At 38.5% G+C, this 14,373-nt stretch overlaps 1 protein-coding gene across 6 annotated transcripts in view; it reads right to left on the bottom strand.

The window, feature by feature from the left end:
- fam184ab (family with sequence similarity 184 member Ab) overlaps nt 1-14,373 on the bottom strand; it is a 216,016-nt gene that overhangs the window by 119,592 nt on the left and 82,051 nt on the right. For all 6 annotated transcript variants that reach the window (XM_082504918.1, XM_082504923.1, XM_082504919.1 and 3 more), the window contains exons 2-3: nt 5,994-6,113; nt 3,140-3,298 (exon numbers count right to left, since the gene is read on the bottom strand). In XM_082504918.1, coding sequence (XP_082361044.1) covers nt 3,140-3,298; nt 5,994-6,113 — 279 coding nt within the window. The remainder of the gene's footprint in view (nt 1-3,139; nt 3,299-5,993; nt 6,114-14,373) is intronic.

The following is a 14,373-nucleotide window of genomic DNA, read 5'->3' as shown; positions in this document are numbered from 1 at the left end:
TTCCTCCAGGAGACCTGGCTTCTCCTGCCGCCAAAACATGCTAGGATAATGCTCCCCTCGCTGTGCCCTTGACCAGAATAAGGCCTTACAGGTGCCCACCGCTGCTAATAATGAATATGGGTTAATATGTGGAGACTACAGCCTTTGGGTGTTTGCATTTTATTTCTTTGAGCGTCACTCTAAATCAGGGATGTCATTTTATTTAATGGGCTAGATCAGTAAAACCACTGCATAATAACATGTGGTGAAATATCCATTTCCAAAACACATGATGAACATCCTCAGATCATTTTAACAGTATGTCTTATTGCATATGTGCTGTAAATAAGTGAATCTAGAAAATGCAAAAGTAACTTTAACTTTGTTCTGGAGGTAGTTCAATGCCTGTTTTGGGTTGTTGTGTCGGAAAAGTGATGACCCAGACCTGTTTTACTGCCTTTTAAAAACCTGACATATCCTTCTTTATTCACAAGTCCATCCATCTTTTTTTTTTTGAAAATATTTTTATTGAAAAAAGAAAACAGTACTTGCAGTTACCGAAATACAATCAACCTTTCTTAATTTTCCTAATTAACATACATATATATATATATATATATATATATATATATATATATATATATATATATATATATATATATATATATATATGAAAAAAAAAACAAAAAAAACAAAACACAACGCCCCCCCCCCCCAGTCCCACACAGATCAACACAACCATCAAACATATTAGAGGAATATAACAGTACAAGTCCATCCATCTTGACGAGATTCCTAGATCCAGATGTAGCGAAGCTTCCCCACGGCATGATACTCCCGACACACTGTTCTAACTCTAACCCTCATTAGCCACTGGTCTGGAGTCTTTAAACATATCAGTAGTTTTCTTTCCTTCCAGGCTTGTTCTATATTTGTGTTTCTCTGATTCTGTGGATGATACTTCTCAATCCTCTTTTTGTCTGTACAAGTATCAGTCCATTTAGCAAACAGTCCAGATGTGTTGTGAGATGATGTATATTGTACTGATAACTGTCCGTACAAGTGTCTTACTTTTCAAAGCCATCCAGTGGGCTTTGGTGGCCTGGTTCAGGCCCCAGGCTGCTTTGTTTGACATCCCTGCTCTAAATCATAAATTCCTGCATATAGTCAATTTTTCTTTATTCCTGCCTTTGCATCTTTTTATCAGAGAGCTGCACACACTCCATAAATCTATATAATGATGTTCATTTGGTCAGCTATTGTTAGAGATTAGTTACACGCTTCACTGTCCTCCCAGGTCATATACAAGCATATACATGGGGATGATTTCATACACACTGGCTTGCTCATAAACTTATAAACAACAAAGCAGAGGCAATTTACAGCATAGCAATAAGAGAGGTACTCCTCTCCTACTTAAACGAGGTGCGGAAAAAAAACCGAATTTAAATTATATCTCTTTATGTGTCTTAGCAGGACTGGATTGTTATTGGATATCGAAGAAACTAGATGTGATTGCATCCGAGAGGCAGCCAGATCCAGCTGTTCAATACATCCTGCATTTGACTTGCAATCCAGGCAGATGTGAAGAAGATGAGTGCATGTATCTCTCTAAGACTTCAATGCAATGTTCACTTCTCCCAGCTGTTATTGTGTCAAACAGTCTGTGGTCTGTCTACTGTTACTGTAATCCTAACAGGCAGATCTACTTTGGAATAGTACCAGAATAACACCAGTTGTTCCTCGAGTTTAATTAACAGAACAGACATTGCCAGCTTCTGAATCTGAAAATGAAAGACTATAGAAAAGGTGCACTGGGTGCTTACAGCATGTCTGTGATCTCTGGTCATTGTAATCATCTGTTTTGATATTTATATTTTAGTTGCAAGCCTCTATTTAAGGCTGTGTCCAAAAAAGTTGGCACTAATACGTCTGTATTTTTACTCAAATAACTGTATATAAAAGATGGATGCACCGTGCACCCACTGTGGCATCACCCACTGGTTAGTGAGGTCCTGCTGAATCGTTTTGCTCTCACCATCTTGGTGTTTTAAAATGGGAGATATTAGGCAGGGTTTTGATAACTGAGAAATATTGTATATACCTGAGCTGCAGCAAACCCTACCCTCCTTTTTCACTGTGATGAGGATCCTAATTTACAAAATGAACTTCATGTTTTATTCATCTAACGAGACCATAAACTCATGTTGTAGATCGAGTAAGCCGAGGGCTTTTTTTCCATCAACTCAACTTGTGCCCATTGCACGACATTACAAAGAATGCTGGTTCTGGACACTAAGCTACATCTAAGAGTAGTTTCATTTTGTAGTATTGCTGCCTTCACTAAAGTAAAGAATCTAAATCCTTCCTCTGCTGCTTTCCATGTATTTTCGTATATTAAGGCTTAAGGCAATCGACAAGAACCTGAAAATTGTGCCTCCCATTTCCTAGGCTAATATTCAAAGCTGCATTTTCTGATTTCCCCCATGCGCTTCGCTCTGATGGGTTCTTGGCCTTTCCTGTGGCAACACATTCAAAGGTTAGACCAAGCCAAGTTCTCTCTTTTATGTCTCTCCTGCTCTCTGATCCAACTTTTCCTTTGTCTCACCATGAGCACAACTCCTCTTTTAACTAGATGACCCAGGCCTCCTTGTTTCCTGTTTCTCTGCAAGGCCCTGCTCACATCTTAGTAAAATCAAAAATGGAGTTATAGTGGGCCAAATCATTCTCAATAAATCATCATCTCACATTCTTATGGGGGAGTTTCTTCTGGTTGACTTGTTTTAAAGAAACCTACTAAAATGTGCAAGAAAATCTGTTAAGTGATGGCATGACGTTGGTGTTTCCAGGTAAACGGAGCTCATTCTAGTCATCATGTAGCTGGATTAACTCGTGGATATACGTGACTAAATTTAAAAATGTATTGAATAATATCTGGACTCTATTTACAGACTCCTTGAAAAAAGAAATGAAAATGAGGCCTGAATGAACCCTGACCGCTCACAGCAATCTGAGGCAGTTGATGCAGACAAAGAGAGACTCTCCACTTCACAGCAGGACAGAGAAACAGACTTAATAGCGATTACCTGCAGCTGTGAGTGCAGACACAGGTGCCTCTTGCCTCCAGCACACACAGACATCACATCACTCTTCCATTTACCTGAGCCTCAGTGCAGAGCTGCATGTCTTCCACCCTCTGACGGTAGCTCTCGAACTCGGCCAGGGCCTGCCTCTTCATCCTCTCGTGGAGTTCCATTGACTCCTCCAGAGACTGGATCCGCTTCTTCAGGTCCATCTCATCGCTGATCTTGCTCTTGTACTGTGACAAACATTTAAAGTTCAGTGAAGTGCTCGCTATCATCCAAATCTAGCATTTTAATGACAGCATGTGTGGAGATGCTTACTCTGTGATTGACAAGGCACAATATGTCGTACACTTCATATCCTCCAAAACTTGATCATTTTGAGATATTATGGGACATAAATTGCATACAAACACCGGTAAATAACCATCCTGGATTTCAGCTTTAATTAAAATTACTTTAAAAGATTGGCTGATGCGCACAGAATTTAAATTAGGCTTTGATTTTCCTCATTATGACAACAAATGAAAGTGAAAATTAAAAGATTAAATAGGTACATCCAATTCGGCTAAATTAATTAAATTTGCATTCAAAGCACACCAGTAAACACTGCCTCCAGGGAAACTTAATAGAGAAGCAGAGTGAGGCGATGTCTGCGTATTCAAGTTTAGCTGATCGAGGTTGGTCACATTACTCACAGAGAAGCATCGTCATTGAGGCATTGTCATCAAGAGTAATGACGTGACATATAGGCCTAAATAATTAATATTCACGTGATTCATAATTGATGACTTCATTTCAAATGTGGTCTGAGCTCACCGGTGATCACAGTGCAGCGCTCCTGATGTATTTTAGCTACATCATCAGCTGTATGTGATTTTATAATGATGTCTGTTTTCTGTTGAAATCTATTATAAAGTTGACTTTAGTTCCTCTTCAGCCTTTTGTCCACCTATTATTATTACTGTTATTATATTTATTATATCATTGCGTCTAATTTTATTACGCTTTATTTCATTTTTAATTGCTGTAACAAACGACTTTCCCACCTTTTATGATAAATAAAGTAGATCTTATCTTAATCTTATCTTTTAGGTCAAAATGAACAAAGGCCTATGAGAACAGCTTCTCTTTACACCTGTGATACATTTCTATTATCTAAATTTCGAAAATAGGCTTTGCTTACATAATATTCATCCTCCTCCTTTTATATTACCACTAAAGAGTCAGATGTAGACGTTTAGATTCAGTACGACTTCGCCCTGGGTTGCATTACATTATATCAGCACATGCAGACATCTTTGTTCTCCTGGATACTGAGTGCTTGCTACAATACATGTCTCAGCAGTGGTCCTGAGACTCCTGAAACTCCTTTCTGCATGGATGAACCTGGTCTAACAAGATTCCCACAACGCCGTCTTCTCTCTTTCATTTTATCTGCATTCCCCAAGTCTGCATGTTACTAAAAAGCCAAACACTGTGTTAGATCCCAGTTACCCCGTACAGGAGGTCTGGATTGGGGTCTGAGTCTGAGTTTCTGATCCTATGAGTATACTATGAGTATACAACAGTGGGTTATTCAGAAACCATTGGCAAGGAGACTCCTAGATCTAAAAGCCTGATATCTTGTAAGCTTCTACTTGATTCATAATATGAACTTAATATGAATGGACAGCACTGTAACAGCAGTTTTGCTCTTAAACCACTTCCTTGTATTGTGGACAGGAGCAAAAGCCCCCCGACATGTCATGAAAACAGCACGAAATATTGTTGGCACAGAAACAACATCTCTAGATCACTGGCTGTGTGAAGAGGACCAAGCAAATCATCAAAGACATTGCAGACCCTGGACACAATTTGTTTAAGCTCCTACCATCAGGCAGACATTTTCAAACAATCCACAAACAAACGGATTGAACTGCAGCTTTTACTAAAGCCCCAACTCAAACATCTCCTCTGTCTGAAAACTAAATGTATGTACAGCTTTACTACTACTACATGTACTATACTTATATCCTCACTAACTGTCCAATTATAGACCTGATTGTTCAGCATTATATATTTCTTATCTCACAATTTGGGAGTAATTTTGAATTGAATAATTGAATTTTAGTGTAATGGTCACTGAGATACTGGATGAAAGGAATAATCATTCAAATCCATTGAAAAGTGCTCAAAAAAACTCCAAGAAAAGCTTTAAAAAGATTTTCCCCCATAAAGCTGTACTTCTGCTATGCATACGTACATATCGTGACTTTTGAAATGGTTGTGAAACTCTAATGTGGGCATGCATCTGTGCAATGACATGATTGATTTAACCATTTCCTGTTTCAAATGTTGTATGGCTCTTTGGGGATGAGATCGCCATCTTTAGCGTTTCATAATTCTCTAAAACCAAGTACACCCTCACTGCTTCCATAGGAATTAAGTGGGTAAGTAGCAGCCAGGAGATGCTAATCAAATGCTTGATTAATTAATCATCAACAAGTGTGAGCACCTCTGTAACACCACTAATCAGAGAAATTGCAAAAAAAACCCCAAAAAACCCCAAGAGCTACATCTCAGACTCCAAATCTGACATATAGCTCTACATCTCAATTAACATTTATCATGCTAACTGAGGCCTGTGCTTCTTTCAGATGCTCCCTTATTAGCAACGCATCTCCACAGAAGAGGGATCCGCATATTTGATTTAGCACACATTTTTATGCTTGATGCCCTTTGTGACACAACTCTAAATCATTTGCCAGGGATCTCTTGCACATTAGGTCAATGTGTTAACCACTACACAAAGATGAATATGCATGATTAGTTTGGAAGGGCTGCCAGGAGAAAGTCTGTTCTGTATAAAAGGAATATGGGACCATGCCTAGATGTGCACAGTTCTAAAGAACCTAATAAATTTAAAGTAAGACAGACACACACACAAACCTGGAGTATCTTCTCCCTGGTCTCAGAAAGAATCTGCTGCACCTCCTCTTCATGAGCCTCCTTAAGAGTAGCGATGGCTGCCTCGTGTTCATCATTTTTCGTGTTCAGTGCATAGATAACCTGCAACAGAGGGAAGAAACACATTAGATAATGTACAGGATCATAATAAAGATTTAATACAATATTGATATGGTTTTTGTTTTTTTTACACCTGACTAGACAATTAACAGCAGTATTCAGCTAACATGCTAGGACTGCTATGCTGGGCATATTGTGTTAAAATATTAATACGGGAGCTAGCAGCAGGACATCAAAGCATGAGGATAAAGTAAAGAAACATGAGAGCGGAATAATAAATCTGTAAGATGAAAAGGAAAGGTGATATTGATGTTTTGAGCATGAAGCTCCCAACGCGGTTCAAGGAGAGAAAGAACTTCTCATACAATATTTTTACAATCAAGTCCAATGAAGTCTTTATGAAGAACAGCTGGTACTTAGTGCAAACTTGGTGTTATAGACAAGGTGTTTGAAGCATCCACTATAATGTTCAACCATCACCCTAAATCAATGAAAAGAAAATTTTTCACAATTTTGAGAAGTCGAGTTGGATGAGGAGTCCTCACGGGGTTTGTCCTTAAATGCCTTTTTGCCTTTTAACCAAAGAAAAAAAAATCACCAGGACTGTGATAAAAATATGCGTGCTTAATTTTCCAAAGCTGGCAAATACTTCACGTTTATAAGATGGCCAAACCCTCGCCAGTTACTCTCCGAGTGACGCAAACCGAACTCTACTATTCAGCTGCAAAATAAAAGATTCACCTTAATGCTGCAATCAACACATTTGAAAGGACAAAACTTTTGCTTTGAAGGCGAGCATTCTCCACTTCCTGTTTGCACTGTAAACACACATGTTGCACTTGTTATAGTTTCACTGGTGTTTAATGAGAAGTTGATAAGTGTTTGCAGACATGCCGGGGGCTTCCATGTAAACTACAACCATGACGACCTGCTAACAAATAAAGCATTCACGAGGAGATTTTGGTGCAGCACTATATATTTCATTGCAACCTCCAGCAACAAGTTGAAACCAGAAACCAGTTGCAGACTGGTCTCAAGACCTGTGAACCCTAAAGACCTAATGTGAGCCACAACAGTTATAGTGTCATGTTCAGGCCATTATAAAATACACTTAAAAAACAAAAAACAAAAAGCAAATTCAAGATTATCTGCCATACTACCAATATTTGTTGTGGTTTACTGAAACGATTAATGGTGAGACAATTTGCTGAATTTTTGCTGGTTTGCTGGAAGCTTTTCTGGGAACGCAGACCAGACTGACCAGACATGATGAAGAACTTAATAAGAACTTAATGCAATTCTAACTTCATATTTTGGCCTCAGTTTGATAGTCCTGCTGTAGCATAAATATTTCTAATGCTACTGACATACAATTAGTAGAGATGAACTGTGGTACTGTATATAGCTGCTATAAAGCTGCTAAAACCTCCTATTCCATTGCTTAATGTTTCTAATAACTCAGAGGTATCAGTGATCTCTTAAGGATAAGCTATGAATTTCACATAGCCTAACTTACTTAAATAGTAGATATTAATGTTTCATATATAACTGACAGTAAATCTTGCAAGTCTTCACCTTTACAAGAGAAACATCAACATACTATGGATTTTTTTGCTATATCTTCTCCATATCTGATGCCTTGCAGTGATGAATTAGAAATTGGTTGACGCTGTGTATTGCTGGGGATAAAAATAACACAAGCAAACTGTTGTGCATGAGATTGACCTTTAAATCTGTCCAAAAATACATGCGGCCATCCAATAATTTGACAGTGCTGTGATCCTCTGCTCAGAGCAGAATGAGAGGGAGAGGACAGAAATGGGTTCCATGGGTTTCCACATGAAAAACCGTGAGACACCCGTCCTCTGCTTCTCTCCCTGCCGTGAGAAACAAAGCTCTGCGTTGCCTCTTTGAAAAACCAAGTCAATAATTCAGCACATTGAACTGTGTTTGGGTGCTAAAGAGCCTTTGTTTACTTGGGCCAAAGTCCATCAATAGAATTGGAAAAGAGTGCAGAGGAAAAAATTTGAGAAAGAAAAGGAGGAAAAAGCTTTCACTGACACTAGACACCCACTTCTTATTCTTTGCCATGCCTTACTGGGAGAAGAAATGTAGTGCATGTAGCTTGACAAGTGCTGATGTCTTTGAGATTTTCATTGTTTATTCCCCACACACTCACCCTGTTTTTGCTGACAGCTGCAGAGCGGTGCAATGAGAGAAATAAGTCACTTTATAATCAAAGACATACTCAGGCGTGGGATGAAGCCTCTCATTTGATTTTGTAAACCACTGAAGTTGAACAGGACTGTCCAGCTTTCGTTTGGCCAAAAATCCAACTTTATCACCTCGTTTTGACTCAAATTATTGTTGTACAAGATTGGTTGTGTTGTTCTCTTTTGATTTTCAGTGTAAAGGTATTAATTTAGGAACACTTCACATTGCAGCTAAAGCTTTTATTTAATTAAACTGTTAATAAGTGTGCAATGAAACATTCGATTAACTTGTTTATATTTTAGATACCTCAGCTGCAAATAAGCCTAGTTCATGTCTAATTAAAAACAAGAAAAAAGTGTTTATTAATTCTATAAAGCAACGAATAATAGTAATAAAGGTTTAACTGTGGAAAAAGAGCCATTAATGTGAAGTTACATTAGTGTATGAGGTTTATTTACATTATAAGAAACTCTAATAAGTTTCTTAAACAGTTGTGTTGGTAAATGCTTAATCTAATGTTTATAATACTATTATTACTGTTTATACAACCTTATTAGCACATAGTATATCTTAATACATGCAATAGATATGAACTAACATTTATTACATGGATTTTGACATCATGCATTACCATTTACTGTCCTGGCAATAATAAGATGCCAATAAGACATTATGCTAATGATCCTGTAAAACTGCTCTATGGCTGTGCAATTAACTAAAATTTTGTTTCAATTTCTATTTTGGTTTCTACCAGTTACTAAAATGAGATTATCAAAATCACACAGTTACTATGTCAGATTCTGTTTTAAAATAATCATCTTGTTTTGCTTCCAGTACATCACTTTTCTGTACATTTGATCGGACACATTTATTCACTTCAATTATAGTAAAAGTTCATAGAAATCCACTTAAATAAAAATGGAAAATAAAAGTGCCTTAAATCATCAGTACTGAAAAAGTAATTATGATTTTGGCCATAATCAAGCAGCCACAGACTGGTTTTAGGTTCAATTTCAAGAAGAAGAAGAGCTTTCCCTCCTCTTTAACGTCTCTCTCCCCTGCAGGTTGTAGCAGCTTTAGCTCATCTCAAACCAAAAAGAGGTAACTTTAATAAAACTGACCCAGGTCTGTGGAAAAATTCATTTTAAGTAGGAGTTCAAGAAGGTGACAAATAAGTACTATCTTTGCTAAACGTTTATGATTGCCATGGTCTAGCAGGCCATGTGTGTTTAGTAGCTGACTTAAAGGAAGTGATGTGTGTGAGGTTTTGGTCTGTCTTTAGTCTTTAATAGGATTTACATTTAATGGAAATCCAGCTACAGCTAGACTTGGACTTTAAAAAAATGCCAGTATAGATAATTCATAGTGGTGTCAGAGAACAGGCCAGGGGATCACTAAAGTCAGCAGAACTGGTCCCCTGATGCTCATGAATGTTTATCCAAAATTTATAGCTGTTGACATATTTAAGTATTTCAAGCTGTTACAGCCATATGACTATGTTCCTTCCCCTTGTTGTCCACTCTTTCTTGTAGGCCAATTAGTGCCTACTGTGTACTTGTTCTTCATCCCAGCTTCCTCTACTTCTTGGGCAGGTGTCCCAGTCCAAGGCTCTAATACTAATTACAGCGGCTGACTCAAAAGAGCTGCCAGTTTGTCATTTGAGATAGCAGTGATTTAAAGTGAGGAGTCTGCCCCGTGTCTCCTTGTTTGTAGCGTTGTTGTTTGGTAATCTGGTTAACACTGAATGTACCTTAGAGGCTTTTGTGTTCTGCTTCAGATGTGCTTGCTTTATAGTGCTTTAACTCTGTAACCGGAGACACTTATCTGAGTGTGGAGACTGTTTTATCTGTTTACAGTTAGAATTTCTAACTTTTTTGTCCATTTTTGTCTCCTGTGCTGTTTTATTTCAATTTACCCATTAATAGAATAGAATAGAATAGAATAGAATAGAATAGCTCTTTACTGTCACTGTTACAAGAACAATGAAAGGCAATTTCCCTGACCTCCACACATCTCTCCATGTGTGTGAAATAAACAATAGCGTTAGTATTTACAAAATAACACAGACAAATTTACATTTACACAAGTAAGATATACATGGACCTGCAAATATCTTTTGTTTGTGACTGTACCTTCTCCTTCTGTGGTCAAAAGATTGACTAACATCAGTACACCCATGCAATCCATCCACACACACACACACACACACACACACACACACACACACACACACACACACACACACACACACACACACACACACACACACACACAGCCTAGTTTATGTATACAGGATAGTTTTATCCAAGAAGAATTACAGCCCATGTTTTCCTTTGGACCTCTCACTGTAAGTCTCCTTCACTGTGTTCACAAATGAGCAATGAAGCACCAAAGATCAGAGACAAACTGCAGAGAGGAAAATAAGGCCAAGAAAAATTTGGTTTGCTCCAAAATAAAACATCTTTTCCTCATCAACACGCCTAAATTATTCAGCTCGGCTCAGCCGCTCATCAGCTTAGGAAGCGAACGAAGCGAACGTAACGGTTAGACGAGCTAAAATCTCCATCAGAGTCATCAGCACACTTCTGCAGATGAAATGCACTAATCATGATGCTGTTGGGCCTGCACACACACACACACACACACACACACACACACACACACACACACACACACCAGCATAAATTGTCAAGTTCCTGATGAGCCAATGAGCCCATGTCCAAACTCATCATGATAATTTGCCTGACAAATGGTCAGAGGCAGAGATGTGGAGGCAGAGACTATTGTGTGCGTGTTTGTATGCGTTAGCACCCACAACAATGACAAGTGCAGCCTGGGAGATAAAGCCTGCAAATATTGCCGTCATTGTCACCCACGGACACTGAACAGTGTGTGCCAGTAAAAGACATTCTTCTAAAGGTTATTGCAGATATGAGCCAATATCTTCTGCCAGTGCTGATCTATGTAAAGAGTTTCTGTAGATCAGCACCGTCTGAGAAAATTTGGGTTAATTTTAGTATTACACAGCATATATTCAGCATTAGATGAAGACCCATCCTGCCTGGTGCCTCTGTGAGAGCATCGGTATACACAATTTAAGGGACTTTCTCAGCCCTAACTGATCCTCTCAGACAGCGTTTTCCCCCAAAACGTGCTCTCGGTAAGGCAGTACATAGCTTTAACTAAAGTCCTGCCTTAAGGCGGAATTACAATTCTCTGTCAAGGTGTTGTGAGGTTACCCTTCAGGTATATACAGGGATCAGCTTAAGATTTAACCCAATGAACTGCCAGAGCACTGTCTGTGAAATGCAATATCATTCATTTATTTTATGTATTGTAGGTATGAAATATATTTTGGTATTCATGTGATGGAGAATCACACCAAGGACACTTTGGTAACAGCTTGTCTAGATTCTAGATAGTAAAACACGTTTGTGCATATTTAGTGATAATTTCAACTTGGTAAATTAAACATCACTAAAATGACCATGTTCCAATTTTTGTAATCACATTGATCACAAGTTTTCTAAAGGACATTGTTCCAGAAGTCTTATGGTTTGCTCGGATGCAACTTTGCAGACCATCCATGTTCCTTTTAGAAGAAAGAAGAGAAGAAGCTTTCTCCTGGCAACACCCCCAAACAAGCTGCACTTGTTCCGACTTTTTCTAATTGTACTCTGACAAACTTCAACATTTAACATGCTAACTGAGGGTGTTAGACTCAAAGATATAGCTCTTAAATTATTTAGGCTGTCCAGTCCTGTATGTTAACACACTCATGAATGCTTCAGACCAGCATACTGCCAAAAGATCTTTTTAGTGGTGTAGAAACACAAACATTTTAGAAATCTTGTCAAAAAAATTTGTAAAGCTAAAACATATTTATTGTTATTGAGCCGAGACACTGGACTTCACACAGAAAGACCCCAGCCAGATGGTGGATTTAAACTCAGGACCTTCTTGCTGTGAGATGACACTACTAACCACCACACCACCATGAACAGTGAGAACAAACCACAGATTAAAAGACTGTAAACCACAAGAATGAGTCACAAGACATAAACGAATGTAAACAGGTACAGGTACTAAATTCATCAGAGAAAGTACTGTCAGCTATTAGAGTCTCAATTTAAACCTTTTTCCAGCAGTTAAATTTGAGATTCATGTGTTTTATGACAAAAGGCCACTGTTAAGATTTTCTTTTGGTATACAATACAATGAATGCTACCCTCAGCCTAAACTACAAGCTCTTTTTTACACTTGAATAAAGTGCTACGAATTCATCCATCTAAGGTGTGAGCGTGAGAGAAAGAGGGAGTGAACGTGTTTGCACGGTACCAGAGATCTTTTCTCATCTCCGCCGATCGATCAGTTCATGTCCTTGGAGGAGTTTGCTTAAATGACAGTGATACCAGGCCAATCGATAAGGCGACAGCAAAATGCTGCAAATTTTGTCTGTCAGCTGGGAGAAAGTCACTGCTGAGAAACTCGCTAGGACTTCGACCAGACGCGCTACGGCTGAGTCTCTGCCTGCTGCTCGGTGAAATATGACTCAGCTGCCAAAAGCTGGGAAAAGCTGGGAAAATAGGACTGTCTAAAATGAAAGTTTCCTCTCCTCACTCTTACTTAGTTTCTAACCCCCGGTTATTTCTATTTGCTTTTATGTTATTCACTCGACACAAACCAGCTGCAGTGTATAAGCTTCATAGCAATGCTGAAGATACGTAAACTTGTTTTCTTGTCTCCGTTTAATTTTTTCTACTTGAGGTGTTTACTCGTCTGCAGGAATAATGTCAGATTTACTTTGCGTGGTGCTCCAGACATGCTATCATCAATGTAAGCTTCGGAAAGTAGCGTGGATAAACAAACTAAACGATGTCAAAATATATTAAATTAATGTTAAAATATACAAACACAACAACAAACACAGAACGTTATTTTAGCTTCACACAGAGCAGTAAAGGTTTCTGTCAATACCATAAGGACAGCTTAAGCTGCTTTCAGTAGAAATGATTATATGTGATATTTTGTTTGATATATTTTATGAACATTGAAGTAGTTTCAAAAGCCTCGTCACCTCATTCTCGAGTTATGGGATTTATAAATTTGGGTGTCCACGCTGCTAACAATACTCCATTAGCCTTTCACGGCTGAGGGGTAAAAAGGATGCACACAGCTTTTGGGTCTAAAAAATTAAACCAACTTGGGAGTGCCTAGAACCTGCATTGTCTTTAATGGCCATCGAGGGGTGCTAAATGTACTTTGGGTCCTATAGAAGTCTATAGAAAATAAGCCGTCTGACACTTTCCTGATGACGGTCGAGTGCTCAAGACTCAGTTTTAGTCATACTGAACAAAAAAAACGAAAACATTAAATCTTGGTCGTACTGTGTATCTGGGGTATGCTCACTACGCTCACCACTGAATTGTGATTGCCAAGCCATCAGGAAATGAGCGTGTGGTTTCACGGTCAGAACAGCCCTGCTCTCACCACAGTGGATAATACTGGCATCACTATATCTACATCTGATGTAATATCTATCATCTTTTTTTTCTTTTTTTTTCAGATCGATCATCTGACGTCAAGATTCATGGGCTGGACAACACTCATTACACTTTAAATTCAATCGTTTTATTTCAAATGCACACCTATAAAAACTGTGACTGCACCTTGCACCTTGAGATGCATGCATGAATGTCATGTTGAAAAAAATCTGCCCACAAACCAGTAAACCCCTTGCACTTGATATTGCCTTTGGGGAAGTTATAGTAGCTGCAGTGGTTGTGTCCAGGATGCACATATTGCCATGACACACACACACACATATATACACATACACACACACACCAATTTAATGACTGCAATGCCACTTTTTAAAGAGTTTAGATTTTCCAAAGTCAGACTGAGATTCAGGGAGTGCAAAGTTTAAAAGTGTCCCCACAATTAAAACTCAGACAATAAGAACTCTGAAGAAAAAAAAATCAAAATTTCATTGGACCAACAGCAGCTGGAGGCAATATGACAGGGGAGGTGAGTCTTTACTTTTTAATTAGCTTGAAAGGGACAAGATTCTGGGGTGATCAAAGCA

This window comes from Aulonocara stuartgranti (genome assembly GCF_965226115.1).
Source record: "Aulonocara stuartgranti genome assembly, chromosome: 15".
Lineage (NCBI taxonomy): Eukaryota > Metazoa > Chordata > Actinopteri > Cichliformes > Cichlidae > Aulonocara > Aulonocara stuartgranti.
Note: the sequence above shows the minus strand (reverse complement) of the source record. Positions and strands in the feature narration are given on the sequence as shown.